The sequence below is a fragment of the Entelurus aequoreus genome, linkage group LG19, assembly GCF_033978785.1.
Source record: "Entelurus aequoreus isolate RoL-2023_Sb linkage group LG19, RoL_Eaeq_v1.1, whole genome shotgun sequence".
NCBI lineage: Eukaryota > Metazoa > Chordata > Actinopteri > Syngnathiformes > Syngnathidae > Entelurus > Entelurus aequoreus.
In genome coordinates this window covers 45,233,467-45,258,585 of record NC_084749.1, presented here as the reverse complement: position 1 = coordinate 45,258,585, position 25,119 = coordinate 45,233,467, and the positions used below count along the sequence as shown (strand labels likewise).

General features: G+C 40.6%; 2 protein-coding genes across 5 annotated transcripts in view; one reads left to right on the top strand and one right to left on the bottom strand.

Annotated features, from left to right (window-relative positions):
• Positions 1 to 204: 204 nt before the first annotated feature.
• qtrt2 (queuine tRNA-ribosyltransferase accessory subunit 2) lies at positions 205 to 25,119 on the bottom strand. 2 transcript variants are annotated; one of them, XM_062028559.1, is made up of 9 exons: positions 24,990 to 25,119; positions 23,706 to 23,927; positions 17,068 to 17,123; positions 12,025 to 12,101; positions 10,366 to 10,575; positions 9,964 to 10,163; positions 7,224 to 7,375; positions 512 to 616; positions 205 to 420 (listed from the first exon to the last, which is right to left on the bottom strand). In XM_062028559.1, the coding sequence occupies exons 2-8, from the start codon at positions 23,921 to 23,923 to the stop codon at positions 543 to 545; spliced, it is 987 nt and encodes a 328-aa protein (XP_061884543.1). In that variant the 5' UTR covers positions 23,924 to 23,927; positions 24,990 to 25,119; the 3' UTR covers positions 205 to 420; positions 512 to 542. The 2 variants fall into 2 exon arrangements, with proteins under 2 accessions (XP_061884543.1, XP_061884542.1); XM_062028558.1 differs by lacking the exon at positions 24,990 to 25,119 and having other exon boundaries at positions 23,706 to 24,535.
• The window catches only part of ccdc191 (coiled-coil domain containing 191), a 52,204-nt gene continuing 51,305 nt past the window's right edge, over positions 24,221 to 25,119 (top strand). The window contains exon 1 of one of the 3 annotated variants that reach the window (XM_062028556.1): positions 24,221 to 25,046. In XM_062028556.1, the coding sequence (XP_061884540.1) occupies positions 24,957 to 25,046 (90 nt within the window). In that variant the 5' untranslated portion in view covers positions 24,221 to 24,956. The remainder of the gene's footprint in view (positions 25,047 to 25,119) is intronic. The other 2 variants (XM_062028554.1, XM_062028555.1) reach the window with 2 other exon arrangements.

The window sequence follows — 25,119 nt, the reverse complement described above, 5'->3', positions numbered from 1 at the left end:
AATGAGGGATGACTGGCAGGCTGTCCTGGCGTGACCTGCACAACACAACAAGATCAGAGTCTTTAGTCAGAGGGCGGCGTGAAGACCAAGCATCTTGTGACCAGAAGCAAACACTTCTGATCCTGACCAAAGCTCTCCTCGGGGCCCCGTCCATCTGGTCTACGTGATGGTTGCACTTTGTCCTTTTTGCGTGTGTCGGCGCCAGCACACGTCTTCTCAGGAGGTCCACTTCCTGGCGGGCCAAAGCTCCTCTGAGGGCTCTGAAGAAGCCCAGGTAGTGGGTGGTGTTGTGGATGGCCAGCAAGACGGGAGCCAGCAGCTCGTTGGTCACCAGCAGGTGGTGCAGGTTACGCCCTCTGGTGGTTCCGGCAGCAGTAGCAGCCGCACCCCTCCACCAGGGGCCCGAAGTCTGCTCTGTACCTGGACACAGGTGCACAGGACCAGGTCTTACACGCAAACCAGGAGCTACAGAGTTCTGCCTGCAGGCCACACTTTGGAATGAAGAACCAACCTTTTGTCTTTGAGATCCATCTCAAAGGACGTCATCTGTGTTGGTCTTCGCTCGCGTTGTGGTCTCCATTCTGCTGGACTTCCTCTGCCATTTGCTCCTCCAGCACTAGCCAAACACACGTCATTAATGCTCACACCGCTCTCCATCATCATCATCATCCCATCCAGGCCACAGAAGAAAAGGTGAATGGATGGGAGTGGTGGCTGCTGAGGAAGTGCGGGACGACGCTGTATCATCTGAAGCTGGTCTTGCTTGCTTGCTTTCAATGAGGAAAGCAAGCCAATGCTTTTATTTTGTCATGGAAAGGGAATAAGGAAGTTGCTGTCTTTTAAGAGAGAGGTTCGCTAGAGCCGTGTTTTTCAACTAGTGTGCCGTGGGAGATGAGCTAATTTCACCTATTTGGGTTAAAAATGTGTTTTGCAAACCAGTAATTATAGTCTGCAAATGACGTGTTGTTGAGTGTCGGTGCTGTCTAGAGCTCGGCAGAGTAACCGTGTAATACTCTTCCATATCAGTAGGTGGCAGCAGGTAGCTAATTGCTTTGTAGATGTGGGAAACAGCGGGAGGCAGGGTGCAGGTAAAAAAGTGTCTAATGCTTAAACCAAACAAACAAAAGGTGAGTGCCCCCTAAGAAAAGGCATTGAAGCTTAGGGAAGGCTATGCAGAACAAAACTAAAACTGAACTGGCTACAAAGTCAACAAAAAACAGAATGCTGGACGACAGCAAAGACTTACTGTGGAGCAAAGATGGCGTCCACAATGTACATCCCGACATGACATGACAGTTAACAATGTCCCCACAAAGAAGGATAGAAACAACTGGAATATTCTTGATTGCTAAAACAAAGTAGATGCGGGAAATATCGCTCAAAAGGAAGACATGAAACTGCTACAGGAAAATACCCCCAAAAAAAGAAAAAAGCCACCAAAATAGGAGCGCAAGACAAGAAGTAAAACACTACACACAGGAAAACAGCAAAAAAAGTCAATATAAGTCAGGGTGTGATGTGACAGGTGGTGACAGTACACCTACTTTGAGACAAGAGCTATAGTGATGCATGCTTGGTTATGCTTTAAAGTCATACCCAACGACTTTTTACTGTCAACTGAGTTTTTTTTTTATTTTAATGATTTCTGCTGGTGGTGTGCCTCTGCATTTTTTCAACGCAAAAAATGTGCCTCGGCTCAAAAAAGGTTGAAAAAACACTGCGCTAGAGAAACGAGGTTATGTGAGGAATGCATCGGAATTCGTAGAGTAAATAAAGTATAAATATGTGGTCATGGGGTACATGTGTGATGCTTAAAGGAACCGCATTCTAAATCGTAAATAAACATTAGCAAAAGTCAGCTAACGATGGAGCTAGTCGAAGTCGCTCTATTCAGCATGGAAAGCGCTCTAAAAACAAGGTTGGAGGTTATTCAAATGATCATATTTGGATCATTTTAAGCATACGTCGGCGTATTCAGTTCACAAAACGTTCTCTAGTTCCCTTCAACAACAACAACAACAAGACTGCTAATCATGGCAGACTTGATGAGAGACAACAAAGACTACTTTGGGACAAATGATGACCCAGAAACTTCTGTTTGATCCTGAATGTAAGGAGGATGATCTACAAGTTTTAGAAGCTGTCAGCTTTAGTCAAACACTAAGCATCATGTAGCAGCAGGGTTGCAAAATTCCGGGAATATTCAAAGTTGGAAACTGATTTTCAAGGTAAAAACTGATTTTCAAGGTAAAGGTTAATTTTCAAGGCAAAAGTTGATTTTCAAGGTAAAAGTTAATTTTCAAGATAAAAGCTGATTTTCAAGGTAAAAGCTGATTTTCAAGGCAAAAAACTGATTTAAGGTAAAAGTTAATTTTCAAGGTAAAACCTGATTTTCAAAGTAAAAGTTTAATTTTCAAGGCAAAAACTGATTTTCAAGATAAAAGCTGATTTTCAAGGCAAAAGCTGATTTTCAAGATAAAAGTTAATTTTCAAGGCAAAAGCTGATTTTCAAGGTAAAAGTACATTTTCAAGGCAAAAACTGATTTTCAAGGCAATGGCTGATTTTCAAGATAAAAGCTGATTTTCAAGGTAAAAGCTGATTTTCAAGGTAAAAGCTGATTTTCAAGGCAAAACTGACTTAAGATAAAAGTTAATTTTCAAGGTAAAACCTGATTTTCAAAGTAAAAGCTGATTTTCAAGGCAATGGCTGATTTTCAAGATAAAAGCTGATTTTCAAGGTAAAAGTTGATTTTCAAGGCAGAACTGACTTAATATAAAAAGTTAATTTTCAAGGTAAAACCTGATTTTCAAAGTAAAAGTTAATTTTTAAGGTAAAACCTGATTTTCAAGGCAAAAGCTGATTTTTCAAGGCAAAAGCTGATTTTCAAAGTAAAAGTTAATTTTTAAGGCAAAAGCTGATTTTCAAGGCAAAGCTGATTTTCAAGGCAAAAACTGATTTTCAAAGCAATGGCTGATTTTCAAGATAAAAGCTGATTTTCCAGGTAAAAGCTGATTTTCAAGGCAAAAAATGATTTAAGGTCAAAGTTAATTTTCAAGGTAAAAGCTGATTTTCAAGGTAAAAGCTGATTTTCAAGGCAAAAACTGATTTAAGGTAAAAGTTCATTTTCAAGGTAAAAGCTGATTTTCAAGGTAAAAGTTAATTTTCAAGGCAAACATTTATTTTCAAGGCAGAAGCTGATTTTCAAGGCAAAAACAGATTTTCAGGGTAAAAGCTGATTTTGAAGGCAAAAACTGATTTAAGGTAAAAGTTAATTTTCAAGGTAAACCCTGATTTTCAAAGTAAAAGTTAATTTTCAAGGCAAAAACTGATTTTCAAGATAAACGCTGATTTTCAAGGCAAAAGCGGATTTTCAAGATAAAAGTAAATTTTCAAGGCAAAAGCTGATTTTCAAGGTAAAAGTAAATTTTCAAGGCAAAAACTGATTTTCAAGGCAATGGCTGATTTTCAAGATAAAAGCTGATTTTCAAGGTAAAAGTTGATTTTCAAGGCAAAACTGACTTAATATAAAAGTTAATTTTCAAGGTAAAACCTGATTTTCAAAGTAAAAGTAAATTTTCAAGGCAAAAGCTGATTTTCAAGGTAAAAGCTGATTTTCAAGGCAAAAGCTGATTTTCAAGGCAAAAGCTGATTTTCAAGGCAAAAACTGATTTTCAAAGCAATGGCTGATTTTCAAGATAAAAGCTGATTTTCCAGGTAAAAGCTGATTTTCAAGGCAAAAAATGATTCAAGGTCAAAGTTAATTTTCAAGGTAAAAGCTGATTTTCAAGGTAAAAGCTGATTTTCAAGGCAAAAACTGATTTAAGGTAAAAGTTCATTTTCAAGGTAAAAGCTGATTTTCAAGGTAAAAGTTAATTTTCAAGGCAAACATTTATTTTCAAGGCAGAAGCTGATTTCCAAGGCAAAAAACAGATTTTCAGGGTAAAAGCTGATTTTCAAGGCAAAAACTGATTTTCAAGGCAATGGCTGATTTTCAAGGTAAAAGCTGATTTTCAGGCAAAACTGACTTAAGATAAAAGTTAATTTTCAAGGTAAAAGCTGATTTTCAAGGAAAAAGCTGATTTTCAAGGCAAAAGCTGATTTTCAAGGTAAAAGCTGATTTTCAAGGTAAAAGCTGATTTTCAAGGCAAAAGCTGATTTTCAAAGCAAACGCTGATTTTCAAGGCAAAAGCTGATTTTCAAGGCAATGGCTGATTTTCAAGATAAAAGCTGATTTTCCAGGTAAAAGCTGATTTTCAAGGCAAAAACTGATTTAAGGTCAAAGTTAATTTTCAAGGTAAAAGCTGATTTTCAAGGTAAAAGCTGATTTTCAAGGCAAAAACTGATTTAAGGTAAAAGTTCATTTTCAAGATAAAAGCTGATTTTCAAGGCAAAAGCTGATTTTCAAGATAAAAGTTAATTTTCAAGGCAAAAGCTGATTTTCAAGGTAAAAGTAAATTTTCAAGGCAAAAACTGATTTTCAAGACAATGGCTGATTTTCAAGATAAAAGCTGATTTTCAAGGTAAAAGCTGATTTTCAAGGCAAAACTGACTTAAGATAAAAGTTAATTTTCAAGGTAAAACCTGATTTTCAAAGTAAAAGTTAATTTTCAAGGCAAAAGCTGATTTTCAAGGTAAAAGCTGATTTTCAAGGCAAAAGCTGATTTTCAAGATAAAAGCTGATTTTCAAGGCAAAAACTGATTTAAGGTCAAAGTTAATTTTCAAGGTAAAAGCTGATTTTCAAGGTAAAAGCTGATTTTCAAGGAAAAAACTGATTTAAGGTAAAAGTTCATTTTCAAGGTAAAAGCTGATTTTCAAGGTAAAAGTTAATTTTCAAGGCAAACATTTATTTTCAAGGCAGAAGCTGATTTTCAAGGCAAAAACAGATTTTCAGGGTAAAAGCTGATTTTCAAGGCAAAAGCTGATTTTCAAGGTAAAAGTAAATTTTCAAGGTAAAAACTAATTTTCAAGGTAAAATCTGATTTTCAAGGTAAAAGTAAATTTTCAAAGTAAAACCTGATTTTCAAGGCAAAAGCTGATTTTGAAGTTTTTTGTTTTTTTTTCAAAATAAAATTCTAATAAACCAATGTCTTTGTTCTTTTTTCATTTCCCATTCATTATGATGGAAAAATAATGACTAAAACCTACACTGACCGATGAGGATAAGCGACGTTCCAAATGACACATTTACACACGACTATGTTCACTGCCTCCTTAGTTCACAAGTTTTGACATTTTAGTGCTGTCCTAAACCCATTATGGTGGTTACACATAGGGCTGCAAAATTCCGGGAATATTCAAAGTTGGAAACTTTCCATGGGAATTAACGGGAAATTAATGGGAATAAACATTGAATGCAACATGCTAGATCTTGCAGCATGATTATTAGCTAAAACAACCTGATTTAATGCATATTCAGTAGAATGTCAACCCTGCACTGTGCATTCCTCCATCACATGCACAGATCATTCCCAGCATGCTACACACTACAGCAGGGCTATTGAGGCCACACTAGTATTTGAGCCCAAGGACTTCATCCAGTCAGGTAAGTGTTGATGATATTACTGGGGTAAATATATTTGATCTATGGTACAAAGAGGTGTAATTGCTTGTTACTGTATGACTGTAGACAGTCATACAGACATCATACATACGTATGATGTGTGGAGACATTTCACCCCAACCAATGTAGGCATGAAGGCTGTGTACATTTGCAAATACTGTGCAAAGAGCTATGTCAAAAATGCCACAAAGATGCAGCAGCATATAAACAAGTGCCCAATAATGTATCATTATTGTAATTCCCCAATCATTCCCATATATTCCCATTAATTCCCATATATTGAATTGAATATGAGGGCCAGCATGGACGAATAGAACAGACAAGCCATTGTAATGTCTGCTCGCGGAAAACCAACATCCTAATCTACGATGTGACTCCCCCGAATGGCCTTGACGCTGTAAAAAACAGGAACAGGCTGTTCTGAAAACATTCCCGAGGACACCTCAATGATGGACGCTTTTGACCTCCCTCCCTCTTCAACGACACCTGGAGTCGAACTTTTGCTTGCATACAGAACGGCTCCAGGCCTATGGACACTACATCAACACACCCAAGACAATGGGCATATACACACACACACACACACACACACACACACCCTCCCCCACCACCGCTTGATTCCCCTCGGGGTGATGGACGGCTGGCAGCGCTTCATAGCAGCAGTCGACCTCCAGGCCCCCAACTCCCCGCCCCTCTGTTGCGAGTTGTCGTGATTATATTTAACATGTTTATGTGTGCATGGCATGGAGGTTTTTTCCCCCTCCAGACTAGGCCCCTTTAGGAGCCCAGTCTAGATTGTATTTTTTTACTCATCTTCTTTCCCAGCGTTTTACCTTTTTCTCATCTTTTACGGGGCGCCTTTGGCGACCCATTAGCGTTCCTGTTCTGTAACCCTGTACACTGTTTGTTTGTCTAATTTTGAACGGGTTTGTGCTGAAAACATAGTTTCCTTGTACTTGTGCAATGACAATAAAGTCCTATCCTATATTCCCATTAATCCCCATGGACGGTGTCCAACTTTGAATAATCAAAAAATGGTCAATATTTCCAAACTTCCCGAGCTTAACTTCCCGTGGTAAATTTCCGGAAAGTTTCTGGAAATTTACCGGAAACTTTCCACTCCTTTGCAATCCTATGTAGCAGTATTGCTAAGTGCTAAACAAGAACATAATAAAACAATCACTTACTGTATAATGTCTGCTCTCACTGGGATGAAGACTGATGGCATGTTTATATCTTCCCCTTTACATCAATAATTCATCATAATCCTCACAAAGGGTTTAAAAAAAAAAAGAAAACGTTTTTTGGTGTCTTTCTGGCCATCTCCGAGTCTAAGTTGGATGTCAAAGTTGACTAACGTGTCGGTTTATGTCCACAACCTTCTACTCTCCAGGTGAGAGACATGATTTATCATCTATAATTAACTTTCACCAACTCCGAGGCGATGCAGCAGCTCAATATGTCAATATAGCAGCATAAGCTAGTTAGCGCTCTAAAAGTAGTTCCTCTGTGTTAGCACTTATAATAACAACATTGCTAATACTTGTTAATATTCAGGTGAATGGAGTATTGTTGGTGTTCTTTGGTTTGGAATGCAATAGCTAACAAGTTCTTACAAGTCATCCAAACATGATCAATGACGTCTGCAGGTGGCGCTCTACCTGCACTCTCCGGGTCGGTGGCGATCTTGAAGTCGAAGCACAGAGCACAGCCTCGCTCGGTCACCTGGAAGGGGAAGAAGCCCTCAAAGAGGTCCACGCCGGCCTGAGCGCACGCCAGCACCTCGTCGGGCCGCCCGACACCTTGCAACATCCTGGGAGGAGAACAGGAAGTGGGAATAAATCAGGTGCAACGTGCTAACGACGGTCAGATAAAGGTCGGCTCTCTCCGCGCTGGAAGGCGCCGAGGTGAAGGCTCATTTCACATTCCACGCGGTGCAGGCCGCTCTGTCAAGCAGGTTCAGCTTGGCTCCTTATCTCCAAATAGCAGCTCTTCCCTCAAAGGGCAACACATGCTCCTTCACCACAGATCCCCTGATATGGTTTTTTAAGGGCCGATACAGATTATCAGTGGTCAAGGAGGCTGATGAGCGATATTGCTTTGCAGTTCAAGTTATTTAAACATGAATTAGCATAGGTCAGTAAACATCTGGACGAGGATTCTAACATTATTTTTTAGGAAACTTAATGTTCTATGCAGTGCTAATGTGTTTAATCCAGGAAGAAATTATGTCGGCCATCTAGAAAAATGTCTCAACTATAATCTATAGAATAGAATAGAATAGAATAGAAAGTACTTTATCGATCCCTGGGGAAAATTCAGCACCACAGTTCGCTCACAATAGACAATAAACACTTAGGTATTTTTTACATGTGAATAATATAAATACAGTGTATTATACAGCATTATTCACATGTGAATAACAAATACAGTCTATTATACAGCATTATTCACATGTGAATAACAAATACAGTCTATTATACAGCATTATTCACATGTGAATAACATAAATACAGTCTATTATACAGCATTATTCACATGTGAATAATATAAATAGTCTATTATACAGCATTATTCACATGTGAATAATATAAATACAGTCTATTATACAGCATTATTCACATGTGAATAACATAAATAGTCAATTATACAGCATTATTCACATGTGAATAACAGTTTATTATACAGCATTATTCACATGTGAATAACATAAATAGTTTATTATACAGCATTATTCACATATGAATAATATAAATACAGTCTATTATACAGCATTATTCACATGTGAATAACAAATACAGTCTATTACATAGCATTATTCACATGTGAATAATATAAATACAGTCTATTATACAGAATTATTCACATGTGAATAATATAAATACAGTCTATTATACAGCATTATTCACATGTGAATAATATAAATACAGTCTATTATACAGCATTATTCACATGTGAATAAGATAAATACAGTCTATTATACAGCATTATTCACATGTGAATAATATAATCTATTATACAGCATTATTCACATGTGAATAATATAAATACTGTCTATTATACAGCATTATTCACATGTGAATAATATAAATACAGTCTATTATACAGCATTATTCACATGTGAATAATATAAATACTGTCTATTATACAGCATTATTCACATGTGAATAACCTAAATACAGTCTATTATACAGCATTATTCACATGTGAATAATATAAATACAGTCTATTATACAGCATTATTCACATGTAAATAACATAAATACAGTCTATTATACAGCATTATTCACATGTGAATAATATAAATACAGTCTATTATACAGCATTATTTACATGTGAATAATATAAATACTGTCTATTATACAGCATTATTTACATGTGAATAATATAAATACAGTCTATTATACAGCATTATTCACATGTGGATAACATGAATACAGTCTATTATACAGCATTATTCACATGTGAATAATATAAATACAGTCTATTATACAGCATTATTCACATGTAAATAACATAAATACAGTCTATTATACAGTATTATTCACATGTGAATAATATAAATACAGTGCATTATACAGCATTATTCACTTGTGAATAACATAAATACAGTCTATTATACAGCATTATTCACATGTGAATAATATAAATACAGTCTATTATATAGCATTATTCACATGTGAATAATATAAATACTGTCTATTATACAGCATTATTCACATGTGAATAACATAAATACAGTCTATTATACAGCATTATTCACATGTGAATAATATAAATACAGTCTATTATAAGGCATTATTCACATGTGAATAAGATACAGTACATAGTCTATTATACAGCATTATTCACATGTCAATAATATAAATACATTATACATTTACAGTACATGTACAGTCAAAAGGAACATATGCATTATACAGTCTGATGGCTGTCGGTATGAAGGACTATGTGAAGGAGCCCACAATAGTTATTTATTGAAACGTTGACAATATTTCAGGAGGAAACCTTACAATGTATTAAATCCATAAAGAGTTATACTATGGAGTAGATGAGTTATTGGGATGTAGACAAATGTCATATTTTGACCTATTTTCCCAGGAGATGTTCCATATTTACAAATACAATGTCAATGCTCCTCTTAGACACACCTAATAAAGCGGTTTGATGTTTTTTAATTTAGCATAAAAAACATCAAACATTTTGACACTACTGGTCCCAACTTTCCTAAAAAATAATTTTAAAAAAAACAACTTAAACCCTTGTCTAAATGTTTACTGACATATAATATTCATCATCATTGTATTCTCTTTTTATTTACCATTTACACAACGTGCACACTTCCCTGGTTTTGGGTTTTGTAATTACTATCATTTATCAGAGGCGAAGGAACGGGCACACCTGGGCTTGTCGTCGGGCAGCTCTTTAACCACCGCCGCGATGAGCTGGCTCCTCAGCGCCTGGTCCACGCAGCCCGTCTGGAGGCCGTCCAGGCAGAAGCCAGCAACGGGCCTCTTGGCGGTCTCCCTGGCGGAGCGGAGTCTCTCCTCCAGGATGTCTCCGCCCTGCACCGCCCCCCACACCTGCGCTCCCTGCAGCTCCTGGCCAGGATAGGAACCAAAGCGTCAAATGCGTTAAAAAAAGACAACTGCTCGTCATCATTAGAGGAAATAGACCGTTGCCATGACAACCACCAACAACAATTGGTCATACGGATGACAGCACAGTATTGATTACACGTTCCTCAAATCATCAGACTGGACCCTGAAGGTCCTGATGTGACGACCAATCAATGTGCTGCACCTGTGATGCCTGCTGCACCAGCAGACACTGGTCCAGGTGGGCGAGGGTCCGGTCCACCGCCTTGCGCACCCTCTTGCGGGACGTGTCGCGCTGCCAGGTCTCTCCGTCCGCCATGCTCAGGTACCAGTCGGGCTGCACGTGCTTCTGCAGGGCCATGAACTTTGCCACCGTCAGCTCCATGCGCCCGCCGCTGCCCCACACCGACACAGTCTACGTCGCACACACATGACGCCACTTTTTAGGATGCCAAAAAATGCACAAGAAAAGATAAAAGTGCAATATTAAACCTCTAATGGCTTAGTTGGCCACACGCGTGGACAGCACCTTTTAGCTCTTATTTCCAAAATTGTGTACACTACTGAATTGGGGTCTCATGGCCGCTTATGTGGACACTTATACTGCCATCTGGTGGTGTCAGATGAGTATAACATACAATGGAATTTGGGGAAAAAAAAGTGTAAAAATAAAAATTAGCATGTCACTAAACATGAAGTACACGTTTTTTACTTATGGACTAAGTACATCAGGGGTCACCAACGCGGTGCCCACGGGCACCAGGTAGCCCGTAAGGACCAGATGAGTAGCCCGCTGGCCTGTTCTAAAAATAGCTCAAATAGCAGCACTTACCAGTGAGCTGCCTCTATTTTTTAAATTTTATTTATTTACTAGCAAGCTGGTCTCGCTTTGCTCGACATTTTTAATTCTAAGAGAGACAAAACTCAAATAGAATTTGGAAATCCAAGAAAATATTTTAAAGACTTGGTCTTCATTAACTGACAAAGAAACAGATAACAGATTTGGTGTCCAGTTCAAAGTGGGACATGATTTATTTAAAAATTTGAGAGTTGACTTTTGTATTTTACATGAGTTATTATTTGTACAAACATGGTGCAAAGTAATTCATGATTTGTTAAAAATTGTTAGTGGCTAGCTGGTTAAAATGGGATATTGTGATTTCACAAGACTGTCTTAGAAGTGATCATTTGAAAATGTTCAATTGGAAAAATGTGCACTTAGAAAAAATATAAAAATAAAGTGTTGCATATTGATATTTATCTGTTTCTATATATATTTATTGTGAGAAATCATTAAGATGATCAGTGTTTCCACAAAGATAAATATCATTAATTATTAATAATAACATAGAGTTAAAGGTAAATTGAGCAAATTGGCTACTTCTGGCAATTTATTTAAGTGTGTATCAAACTGGTAGCCCTTCGCATTAATCAGTACCCAAGAAGTAGCTCTTGGTTTCAAAAAGGTTGGTGACCCCTGAAGTACATCATATCAAAAGATGATTCTTAGTTTTTATTGTAATTAGGGTCCAATAAGCCCAAATAGCAAATAGAAAAAGATAAAAAGCATGTGCGCCATTGATAAGAAAGTTTGTTGCTGCAATAACAACAAGTTACCTCAGTTTTATCGAAGCATCATCGCGATCTCAGACCGTGTAACAATGTGCGCAGCTTCCAGGTTAAGCCTTAACCCGGATATGTTGAACCTTCACTCATGCATGATAACGCGATATTTGTTTTTATTAGTCACATGCGTTTACGTTGACAAATGATATATATATATATATATGCATTTTGTTATAATGTTACAAGTGCAGGCAAGAAGTGGTAGAAAGAGTGAATAATGCAGGACAAATGGCGTCACCTTGTTGGTGGTGTAACCCGCGGGGCAAGAGGTGGCGGGGTCATGCAGCGAACAGTACAACACGGTGTCACCAAGACCTGCAGGACACAAACCGGACGTCAAGAGAGAAACAAACCAGAGAGAGAAACAAAAGGTGCTTTGTATATGCGAATGATGATCAAATTGATGTGACGGCACTTCAACAATCACTTTTACCACGTGTCACACATTTCTATTTCTCATTTCTACTCGAGTCGCCTGAGGAGACGCTTTGACTTTGTACAGCTGGCTTGAATGAGGTCACTCCTCTGCGTGCAAACACAAGCTAATGATCTTTTCAATATTAACGATGTACAACACATTGGATTGTATTCTCAGTCTCAGCTGCCAATGATGGAATCATTTGGACACGACTGCTGGTCAGTGGCAGCCAGCAAACCACAGGATCAAAGTTAACGTCATCCTATTTGTCCTCCCCAGTCGTGTCAGGGGTAGTGTAAGTCCAGAAATTACCTACCAGTAAGGGTGTACACAAAAATTTCGGTTCGGTACATACCTCGGTTTAGAGGTCACGGTTCGGTTCATTTTCGGTACAGTAAGAAAACAACAAAATATACATTTTCTGGTTATTTATTTACCAAAATTTGTAAACAATGGCTTTATCCTTTTAACATTGCTTTAAAATAGCTGTGTGTGTGATGGATGTGCGCCACCACTAGGCTGATCAGTGCAACAGCAGGCAGTCATGAATGCTAAGCATAACAATAACATACATATACACACAGGGTCCATTGCCAGGGTTCATGTGGTCAACATACATAAAATAAAAACTAAATAAGATGAGGCTCAGATAACAAAACCTTTCTACATATAAAGTGCAACATTTCCACATATAAAGTGCAACATTAAACTGCTTCAAGTTGTTGCTCAGATTAAATAAAATGACAAAACTTTTCTTCTACAAACAAAAAGTGCAACATTAAACAGTTTCAAATCAACTCAGCCTCAGATGTACTTTTCTTTCCCCCCCCAGCCTTTAACCCTGGTGACTTTCACTCAATTTTCATGTTTTTTGTCAGAAAAATCAGTTTATCCACATTGTCTGCAGAAAGAGCAGACCTGCTTGCAGTTAAAATGTCTCCAGCTGTGGAAAATACCCTTTCACTGGGCACGGAGGTAGCAGGTATGGCGAGGTAGTGCCTGGCTAACTTGGCAGTAAGAGGATGTATGGGCTCATTGTTCTTGCACCATAAAAGTGGCTCAAAATCTAGTTTTGAATGCAATATGGTCTTCAATCTGCTGCTATAAAAACACCAACGGCATTTGTTATTGCTTTAACCCTGCCTGACTCGCCGAAGAGAGGCTGCTTGAATGCGGTGTTTGCACCACGCTCGTCTTTATCTTAGTTGAAGCGATGTTATCCATTGTTGTATCACACCACGAAGCCGAAATGTTCCCAAACGGGAGATCTTAACGAGGCAGGAGGGTCTTCCAGCTCTGGCTGTTAGCATTTTGTAGTAGCCCGGTCATTGCTAGCATGCCGTGTGTTGTGCCTCGGTGTGCATTGTTTACACAACGTGCGGTTCGCTACTTAAAAAGTATGTTCGTGTGGAAACTCGTTTGGTGCACATCCGTTCCGAACCGAACCCCCCGTACCGAAACGGTTCTATACAAATACACGTACCGTTACACCCTAACCTACCAGTGCAATGCATTGTGTACAGTGGAGCCTATTCACACGTCACCATTTCTTATCTATAGTTTCTTTTGATTTGTGGGGAAAATAAAAACAGACATTCTTGCTGCCACAAAACTGAAGTTAGTAATTATTTTTGTGCACAGAAGTACCTTAACCCAGTGGTTCTCAACTTTTTTTCAGTGATGTACCCCCTGTGAATTTTCTTTTAATTCAAGTACCCCCTAATCAGAGCAAAGCATTTTTGGTTAAAAAAAAGGGATAAAGAAGTAAAATACAGCACTATATCATCAGGTTCTGATGTATTAAATTGTATAACAGTGCAAAATATTGCTCATTTGTAGTGGTCTTTCTTGAACTATTTGGAAAAAAAGATAAAAATAACTAAAAACTTGTTGAAAAAGAAACAAGTGATTCAATTATAAATAAAGATTTCTACACATAGAAGTACTCATCAACTTAAAGTGCCCTCTTTGGGGATTGTAAGAGAGATCCATCTGGATTGATGAATTTAACTCTAAACATTTCTTCAAAAAATAGAAATCTTTAACATCAATATTTATGGAACATGTCCACAAAAAATCTAGCTGTCAACACTGAATATTGCATTGTAATGAATGGAATAGCCTACTTGATTTGATGTTCAGATTATGAACTTACATTCATATTTTGTTGAAGTATTATTCAATAAATATATTTATAAAGGATTTTTTAATTGTTGCTATTTTTAGAATATTTTAAAAAAATCTCACGTACCCCTTGGCATACCTTCAAGTACCCCCAAGGGTACGTGTACCCCCATTTGAGAACCACTGCCTTAACCTACTAGTATACTTAGTTCCACGACCAGACTCATAACTCCAAAACCTCCTATTTAATCAGCCCCATCCATTTCAATGAATTCAAATCAATTTCATGCGTGCTTGGCCCTGCCAAAACATCACAATTCTAACACGTAACATGCCTTTAAAAAAGAAAAATTTACTTTTAATGAATATTCTTTGAAAAACATCAAAAAGTATAAGTAGTACAAACAACTACAGTAGTTGTATGTAATAATATTGGTCAGCATTTTCTTGTGGAGGTGTCACATTGACTGGAAAGAGCCACATGCAGTGGAAATCAGGGTCAGCATCTTTGTCGCTAAATATATCAAGTATTCAGCACTCTAATTTGGCCACGACACAAATCTAGCAACTTTTTCTGCTCTTACAGGTTAGAGCCTACGTTTGGGCTGAAATCCATATCACGTTTAGGGTTGTACGGTATACCGGTACTAATAAAGTACCGCGATACTAAGTGATTGAAAACGGTACTATACTACCATCTACTACTACCTTCTGAAAAAACTTCATTAATTAATTCATTTTCGGCAACACAAAGCCAGGCGCATGCGCACTAGCAGTGTTTGGCTTGATAATCACGGCGGATTTAACTACACAGACTTTGCTGTGGAGATTTCCCCTCGGAGTAAACAGAGCCAAGTGCTTGGTTTAACGTTGTTTCCCCTTGCTTGCCGGCGTGTGTTTAAGAGCGCACTGCTGTGTTTAGATGGAGACAGGTGTGGACAATATTGGAGACAATTGTCCCACACTAAAAGTATACAGCGAAGGACAAAACTATTTGATGTTTTGCAGCAGGCGATGTGTCGTGAACGTTGTCACAACTTGTTTATAAAGTCTTTACTTTCTTGACTGGAATGTTTACTCCTCCTTTATTTAACTGCAAACTGTATCAGTGTTCAAATAACATCAATACTGGCTAAAATGTCTTGTCATCTCATCGAATTGAACGCAAGCTGTGAAGATTGTTTATTCGATGTGAGATGTATCACTCCGGGTTTTTTTGTTGTTTGCCAAACTGTTGTACTGAACCACTAGGAGGCGTTGGAGAAGAACGCAGCTTGTTTATTAGACTTCATCTTCATTAGCCAAACTGCTTTGTGTTTTATTTGGATATCAGAAAGTAAACACCAGGTTTATTTACATTAATTGTGTTTTTTTCATTTCACAAAGGTATTACTTTAAAAACCATTTGACACATCATTTTGATGTTTTATTGTGTATAGTTAATTCCTATACGACATTTCTGCTCAAACTGTTAATGGATCTGTCCTGATACATAATCTACATGTACATATGAATGTACATAACTTTAAAAAAATAAATAAATAAAAACTCTATCAAAATGTCAAAATAGAGACAAAGGCATCATGTAATGGCAAAAAGCTGACAAGTTGAGGTTATTAAAGAATTTAAAAAAAACTTGTCCAGGGTGTACCCCGCCTTCCGCCCGAATGCAGTTGAGATAGGATCCAGCACCCCCCTCGTGACCCCAAAAGGGACAAGCAGTGGAAAATGGATGGATGGATGGAAAAAAACTAATATTTGTCTATAAATATATGGATAACGTTTACCTATAGTCTTTTTATGAGACATTACAAATGACATGATGGTATTACGTTCACACACCAACACTGCTTTGCTTAATCAGTAATCATGATTTCAATATTGATAACAATAGTCTTAATTATTTATTATATATATTATTATATATATATTATTATTGGCAGCCCTAGAACTCATACATGAACACTATTTTTATCTATTGAAATAAATAAATAAAAAACAAACGAAAAATATATATATATATAAAAAAAATATTTTTTAATTAATAAAAAAAAAATATATATATATATATATATACATATATATATATATTTTTTTAAAATTTTATTTATTTATTTATTTAAATAGATAAAAATAGTGTTCATGTATGAGATCTAGGGCTGCCAATAATAATACATATAATAAATAATTAAGATTATTGTTATCAATATTGAAATCATGATTACTGATTAAGTAAAGCAGTGTTGGTGTGTGAACGTAATACCATCTTTTATATATATATATATATATATATATATATATATATATATATATATATATATATATATATATATATATATATATATATATATATAAATGCCTCGAAAGAAAGTGTTTGCCTTGGTGCCCTAAAATATGAGCCCTCCTGAAGGAATCAATAAAGTACTATCTATCTATCTATCTATCTATCTATCTATCTATCTATCTATCTATCTATCTATCTATCCTTTAAGGCAACACTTGCCTTGACCTTAAAAAGTAGAAATTTGAGGCCTGATATTGAATATTTTATCCAACGTTGTTTATATTGATATCGATTATGTGTCTGTCGCGATATGTACTGATATCGTTTTATCGGCCCAGCCCTACTACCGCACTTCATCTCTTAGTCTAGCATTCAAATTACGGGGCTTAGATTGTCAAAAATGGACATTGTTACACAATTCTTGTTTTTTGGTAGACGACAAATATCTACTGTACCTGCAAATGTTTTAAATCCATCCTGGAACTCCTCCAACACGTCCTGGTGTTCCGCTCTGACGAGAACAAGAATATACTGTATATGTCATCTGTATGATTTATATACTGCCACCATGTTTGATGTTGGGACAAGTCTACCTACAAATGTGACATGTTTACTTACAGATGTGACATCTCTACTTAGACATGTCTACTTACAGATGTGACACGTCTACTTACAGATGTGACACGTCTACTTAGACATGTCTACTTACAGATGTGACATCTCTACTTACAGATGTGACACGTCTACTTAGACATGTCTACTTACAGATGTGACATCTCTACTTACAGATGTGACACGTCTACTTAGACATGTCTACTTACAGATGTGACACGTCTACTTACAGATGTGACACGTCTACTTAGACATGTCTACTTACAGATGTGACATCTCTACTTACAGATGTGACACGTCTACTTAGACATGTCTACTTACAGATGTGACGTAGGAGTGACTGGAAGAAAGCTGAGAAAGGCCATAAAAGATCTGGCAGAGGAGGCCGAGAAAGGCAGCTTTTGGCTCTGGCTGAGGAGGAAGGACAGGAGCTGGGGAAAGAACAACTAACCCCGATAACAGCCGCAGGGGGTAACAGCTATCAGCTGCAGGGGGTGACAGGGAGACGTCCCTGTCACTGCTCCGCCACCAGGAGACGTTCCAGGATTAAAGGAGTGAAACGTTGGTGAATGGTGGTTCCTGGCTGATGACCCTGCAGCTGACCCGTGGGCACTGGAGGAGGTGCGACAGGCAGCAATGCCAAGCAGGAATACTACCTACCTGTTCATTAACTGAAGTTCTGGAAACCCCAGTGACTACTGTGAACAGGGCAGTTGGAGTCCAGGGAAGACTGGAGGACAGCCAGGAAAGACTGGATGGCAGCAGGGAAAGACCGCACCGGGAGTGGACGGCTAGTTACCCAACCCACTGGTCTCTCGCAAGAGGGACACCCACCTTAACTACGAAGAAATCAAGGAAAAAACAACCCGCAGGCCCTCCGAGAGGCGGGATGAAAGATGGGCCTAACATGACGGACCACACGGTAACGACGATGGCAACGGAAACGGATAACGAGAACATCAGAACTCCAGTTAATGAGGAGAAGATCCTCCGAAAGTGTGCTTGCGGATGGGAAAAGGTGACCACGTACAGGGGACTGCGAATCCACCAGGGGAAAGCAAAGTGTGGTCAGAGAGGCCAACAGCAACCTTGCACCGCGGCAGCGGGTGAGACAAGAGGGACCAGAAGCCAGGTAGAAAACCACAGTGCTAACGGACCCAATGTTGCTGAAAGCACAGATGGCACAGAGGAAGAAAGCCCCTCGGTGGAGGCTGAGCCCCCACGTGAGCACCAAGACCCAATCTCTACCATCTCACACAGAACAGAGCCACAAGCAGAGACCAAGAAACCAGCAAGAAGGAACAAGCTCAAATGGCCAAAGGCAAATGAAGCAGAGGCATGGCGTACTTTGGATACAGACCTGACCAAGATCCTGGAGGAAAGGTTGCATGGAGGTGCCGAAGCTAAGCTTAACCTGTTGGGGGACATCATATACCAGACCTGCAAAGACAGGTTTGGTGAAATTATCTCCAAGCAGAGGACTGCCCCAAGGGAAATGGGGAGGAGGGAAAAGGAGATCGCCGAGCTTGTGCGAAGACGCCGACAACTCCGCAAGAACTGGAGGAAGGCAACCCAGCCAGAGAGAGAAGGTCTGAAAGTCCTGTGGGAGGAGGTCAGGCAAAGGCTATCCAGGCTCCGCAGAGCTGAACGCATCCGCAAGCGTAGCAAACGGAAGCAGAAAGAGCGAGCCAGCTTCTTCAAGGATCCCTTCAAGCACGCCAGACAACTGCTGGAGGAGAAAAAGTCCGGGAAGCTCGAAACCACCAGGGAGCAAATGGAACAGCACGTCAAAAGGCAGTACAGTGATCCGCTAAGAAACGTCCCATTAGGAACACCAGGGTACGTGCCCCGGCCTGCGCCACCGACAGCTGAATTTAACATCATGCCCCCCAAGCTCAGCGAAGTTAGGCAAACCGTGAAGAAGGCAAGGTCCTCATCAGCACCAGGCCCCAATGGAGTTCCCTACAAGCTCTATAAGAACTGCCCCAAGGTACTTGAACTGCTCTGGTATCTAATGAGAACTGCCTGGAAAAAGCAACTCATTCCAGCGGAGTGGCAAAGGGCTGTAGCGGTATTCATCCCGAAGGAAGAAAACTCCAAAAATATCGGCCAATTCAGAAACATCGCCCTGCTGAACGTAGAAGGAAAAATCTTCTTCTCAGTGCTGGCCAGAAGGATGACCACCTACCTGCTAGAGAATTGCTACATCGACACCAACTGCCAGAAAGCAGGAGTTCCAGGTTTCCCAGGATGCGTAGAGCACTCTACGATGATCTGGGACCAGATCCAGAAGGCCAAGCGGGAGAAGACCGACCTGCATGTCATCTGGCTCGATCTCGCCAACGCGTACGGATCGGTCCCACACCAGCTGATCAACTACGCCTTGGAGTTCTTCCACATGCCACCCTGCATCAAGAACCTGGTAGCGCTTTACTTCAGCGATCTGCAGATGTGCTTTGCCCTCCAGGACTTCACCACCGGGTGGCAGCATCTAGAAGTGGGAATTGCAATGGGGTGTGCCATTTCTCCAATCTTGTTCGTGGCAGCCTTTGAGATAATCCTCATCGGAGCAAGGCAAATGGTTGGAGGAATCAAAACACCATCTGGTCAGAGGTTACCCCCATTGAGGAGCTATATGGACGATGTCACCAGCCTCCTTCAGACAGCAGCATGTACATCTCGACTGCTGAAAAGGGTGGATGAGTTGACATCATGGGCCAGAATGAAGATCAAACCCTCCAAATCCCGTAGCCTGTCACTCAGAAGGGGAGTCAGAAACGACAACACCATCTTTGTCGTCGGGGGAGAGAAAATCCCCCTCCTGTCTGAGCAACCCATCAAAAGCCTGGGGAGGCAGTACACTGCAGAGCTGTCCGATAAACAGATGGGGAGGACTGTCATGAAACAACTCACGGACGGCCTGGCAAGGATCGACCAGAGCCAACTCCCTGGAAAGTACAAGTCTGGTGCTACCAGTTCATACTCTACAGGAGGGTGATGTGGCCTCTGAAAATGAGCGAGATCCCCTCATCTGCCGTGAGTAAGATGGATGGAAAAGCCAACTCATTCATCAGAAAGTGGCTGGGACTACCACGGTGCCTTTCAGAAACGGGCCTCTTTGGGAAGAACGCACTGCAGCTGCCACTGCAGTCTATCAGTCTGGGCTATATGCAGGAGAAGTCCAGGCTGGTCCTCGAACTAAGAGAGTCCACTGACCAGTCAGTAAGGAACGCCAATGCCAAGGTTCCCACTGGCCGAAAGTGGAAAGCCCAAACTGAGGTAGACCGAGCTGTCAGTAGGCTGCATCACCAAGAGCTCATGGGCAGAGTCCAGGCAGGAAGAGCAGGGCTAGGATGGGGAGAAGCGCCTCGGTTCTGGTCTAAGGCCAACCGCAAGGAGAGGAAGGAGATGGTGGTGGCGGAGGTGACGAGGATGGAGGAAGAGCGCTATAAGATCAAGGCCGTGTCGCAGGGCCGACAAGGAAGGTGGACAACCTGGGAGGGAGTGGTCAACCGGAACATCAGCTGGTCCGACCTGTGGAAGATTCCACAGGCAAGGATCAGCTTCCTTATTCGTTCAACCTACGACACGCTTCCCTGTCCTCGTAACCTTCACCAATGGTTCGGGAACGAGGAATGCTGCTCACTCTGCAATGCTCCCAACGCAAGCCTCCAGCACATCTTGTCGGGCTGCAAGACCGCACTCTCTCAGGGGCGCTATAGATGGCGCCACGACCAGGTCCTGAGGAAACTAGCGGAGGTGCTGGAGGGGTGTCGACAGGGCAGCAAAGAATCACCACCAGCAGAGAACCATACCAGCTTTGTCACGGAAGGGGGGGGTCAAAGATACATCAGGCCAAGAGAGACAGCAGCAAGGCCCTTTTCCCCAGACCAGGAGTGGGACATGAGGGTTGACCTCAATAGGCAGCTGCGGTTCCCCACGGAGATCACCACTACATCTCTCCGCCCGGATATTGTAGTGTGGTCCAGCAAGGCAAGAGTGGTGCACCTTATTGAGTTGACCGTACCATCGGAGGAGGGGATCGAGGCCGCCTTTGAGCGCAAGAAGGCCAAGTACTCGGAGCTGGCTGCTGAGTGCCGGGAGGCTGGCTGGAAGACAACCATCTACCCAGTAGAAGTTGGCTGCCGAGGCTACGTGGGGCTGTCAACCACACGCCTTTTGAGGGATGTAGGAGTGACTGGAAGAAAGCTGAGAAAGGCCATAAAAGATCTGGCAGAGGAGGCCGAGAAAGGCAGCTTTTGGCTCTGGCTGAGGAGGAAGGACAGGAGCTGGGGAAAGAACAACTAACCCCGATAACAGCCGCAGGGGGTAACAGCTATCAGCTGCAGGGGGTGACAGGGAGACGTCCCTGTCACTGCTCCGCCACCAGGAGACGTTCCAGGATTAAAGGAGTGAAACGTTGGTGAATGGTGGTTCCTGGCTGATGACCCTGCAGCTGACCCGTGGGCACTGGAGGAGGTGCGACAGGCAGCAATGCCAAGCAGGAATACTACCTACCTGTTCATTAACTGTGACACGTCTACTTACAGATGTGACACGTCTACTTAGACATGTCTACTTACAGATGTGACATCTCTACTTACAGATGTGACATCTCTACTTAGACATGTCTACTTACAGATGTGACACGTCTACTTACAGATGTGACACGTCTACTTAGACATGTCTACTTACAGATGTGACATCTCTACTTACAGATGTGACACGTCTACTTAGACATGTCTACTTACAGATGTGACACGTCTACTTACAGATGTGACACGTCTACTTAGACATGTCTACTTACAGATGTGACATCTCTACTTACAGATGTGACATCTCTACTTAGACATGTCTACTTACAGATGTGACACGTCTACTTACAGATGTGACACGTCTACTTAGACATGTCTACTTACAGATGTGACATCTCTACTTACAGATGTGACATCTCTACTTAGACATGTCTACTTACAGATGTGACATCTCTACTTAGACATGTCTACTACTTAGACATGTCTACTTACAGATGTGACATCTCTACTTAGACATGTCTACTTACAGATGTGACACGTCTACTTACAGATGTGACATCTCTACTTACAGATGTGACACGTCTACTTACAGATGTGACATCTCTACTTAGACATGTCTACTTACAGATGTGACACGTCTACCTACAGATGTGACACGCCTACTTACATATGTGACACGTCTACTTACAGATGTGACATCTCTACTTAGACATGTCTACTTACAGATGTGACACGTCTACTTACAGATGTGACATCTCTACTTAGACATGTCTACTTACAGATGTGACACGTCTACTTACAGATGTGACATGACACGTCTACTTACAGATGTGACACGTCTACTTACAGATGTGACACGTCTACTTACAGATGTGACATCTCTACTTACAGATGTGACACGTCTACTTACAGATGTGACACGTCTACTTATGGATGTGACATCTCTACTTAGACACGTCTACTTACAGATGTGACACGTCTACTTACGGATGTGACATCTCTACTTAGACACGTCTACTTACAGATGTGACATGTCTACTTACAGATGTGACATGTCTACTTACAGATGTGACATCTCTACTTACAGATGTGACATGTTTACTTACAGATGTGACATTTCTACTTACAGATGTGACAGGTCTACTTACAGATGTGACATCTCTACTTACAGATGTGACAGGTCTACTTACAGATGTGACAGGTCTACTTACAGATATGACATCTCTACTTACAGATGTGACATCTCTACTTACAGATGTGACAGGTCTACTTACAGATGTGACACGTCTACTTACAGACGTGGCACGTCTACTTACAGATGTGACACGTCTACTTACAGATGTGACACGTTTACTTACAGATGTGACACGTTTACTTACAGATGTGACATGTCTACTTACAGATGTGACATGTCTACTTACAGATGTGACATGTTTACTTACAGATGTGACATCTCTACTTACAGATGTGACAGGTCTACTTACAGATGTGGCACGTCTACTTACAGATGTGGCACGTCTACTTACAGATGTGACACGTTTACTTACAGATGTGACACGTCTACTTACAGATGTGACATCTCTACTTACAGATGTGACATGTTTACTTACAGATGTGACACGTCTACTTACAGATGTGACACGTCTACTTACAGATGTGACACGTTTACTTACAGATGTGACATGTCTACTTACAGATGTGACATCTCTACTTACAGATGTGACACGTCTACTTACAGATGTGACACGTCTACTTACAGATGTGACATGTCTACTTACAGATGTGACATGTTTACTTACAGATGTGACATGTCTACTTACAGATGTGACATGTTTACTTACAGATGTGACATGTCTACTTACAGATGTGACATGTTTACTTACAGATGTGACAGGTCTACTTACAGATGTGACATGTTTACTTACAGATGTGACAGGTCTACTTACAGATGTGACAGCGTGACGTGGGTGACGGAGGGCAGCTTGTCCACACAGTGCAGTGTGTCCCGGGTGAGGTGAGGCACAGTGCCGCAGTGGGTGTACAGAAGACACCCGGGGACCTCCATGGAGTGCTGCCCGCTCCTGCCGAGAAACCTGAGGACACCCAGACGGCTTCCTTCCTGAAGCACCTGACACAGCTCTAGCTTCATCCTGCTCGCAGCCATGCAGCTAATCAATCAATCAATCAATCAATCAATCAACTCTAATGCTTTACAGCAGCGCATGAATTAGCAGCCTAGCAAGTCGCATCAAATGTTTTCATCCTTTCACCACAGAGAGACGCACGTTATCTGAGCCCAGATTGACACACTTGACCCGCTACAAAGCCCCCGGTAATATTTGACAACTTCTAAACTCCTGCGTTCACCGCCATGAGACAGGAAGTTAGGGGGAGCACAGGCGCCTGCTATATGACGTCATCGCCATACGACCCCCGGATAAAACATTGCTGTTATTATTTTTTTAACACTGTAACCTATTTTATGGACTTGCCTCTTTGTAATTTTAAGTTCCTTTTATAAGCTGTTATACAGTAAATGCCTGGCGCCAAGAGCGGAAGTGGTGACACGTTGTGGCGGAGCGGAGTTTTTGAAAACAAAGGATATAAAACAGGAGCCTACGTATTTGTTATTTTGTAGTTTTATACAGTATAGGCGACATATATAAACCCTCGGTTACAACACCAACACTCACTTAACTACAGCACGGTAGTATTTGAGCTCAATTTTAAATATTGCATTTTTATTCGTCGTAAACATTACCGCCATGAGGCAGGAAGTTAGGGAAGCACAGGCGCCTGATATTGACGTCATCACCATGCGACCCCGGATAAAACATTGCTGTTATTATTATTAATATTTTTTTAACACTAACACTCACTTAACTACAATGCTGTAGTATTTGAGCTCAATTTAAAATCATTTTTGTATTCTTCGTAAACATGTTCGCCGTCTGCGTGCGTCGCTATGGTGACAAAGAGGGACGCTAACGTTTAACGGGAAATGTAGTCCCAAAGTTGTACTTCTGGTGCGGCAAACACGGCCTAATGACTGCATTACCCACAGTCCTTTGCGATATCATTTGATGCGAGTCATGGTTAGAGTGCTTCTTCTTTGATGCCACAGTTTAAAATAGTGAGGAAAAGTGTAAAATAGTGGCTTTGATCATATTTTAAAGAACTGGTGTTTTCCACCAAATATGGCCACCGCGTTAGCAGCTCAGGATCCTCACCTGTCAAGGTGTACAAAAGCTGGCCAGAGCGGGCCAACAAAGACATCTGAAGCCAAGGTGAGTTTAATTATTCTTTTTAAAGACGTTCTACTGTCAAAGTGATGACCATTTAATGTTGAATGAAGGCCTC

Coding starts and splice junctions, on each gene's coding strand:
- qtrt2 (XM_062028559.1), bottom strand. CDS start 23,923: ATGGCTGCGAGCAGGATGAAGCTAGAGCTGTGTCAGGTGCTTCAGGAA. Junction 12,102..17,067: donor TGGATTTAAAACATTTGCAG/GTACAGTAGATA, acceptor TGTGTCCTGCAG/GTCTTGGTGACACCGTGTTG. Junction 617..7,223: donor CACCGACCCGGAGAGTGCAG/GTAGAGCGCCAC, acceptor GTGTTTGGCTAG/TGCTGGAGGAGCAAATGGCA.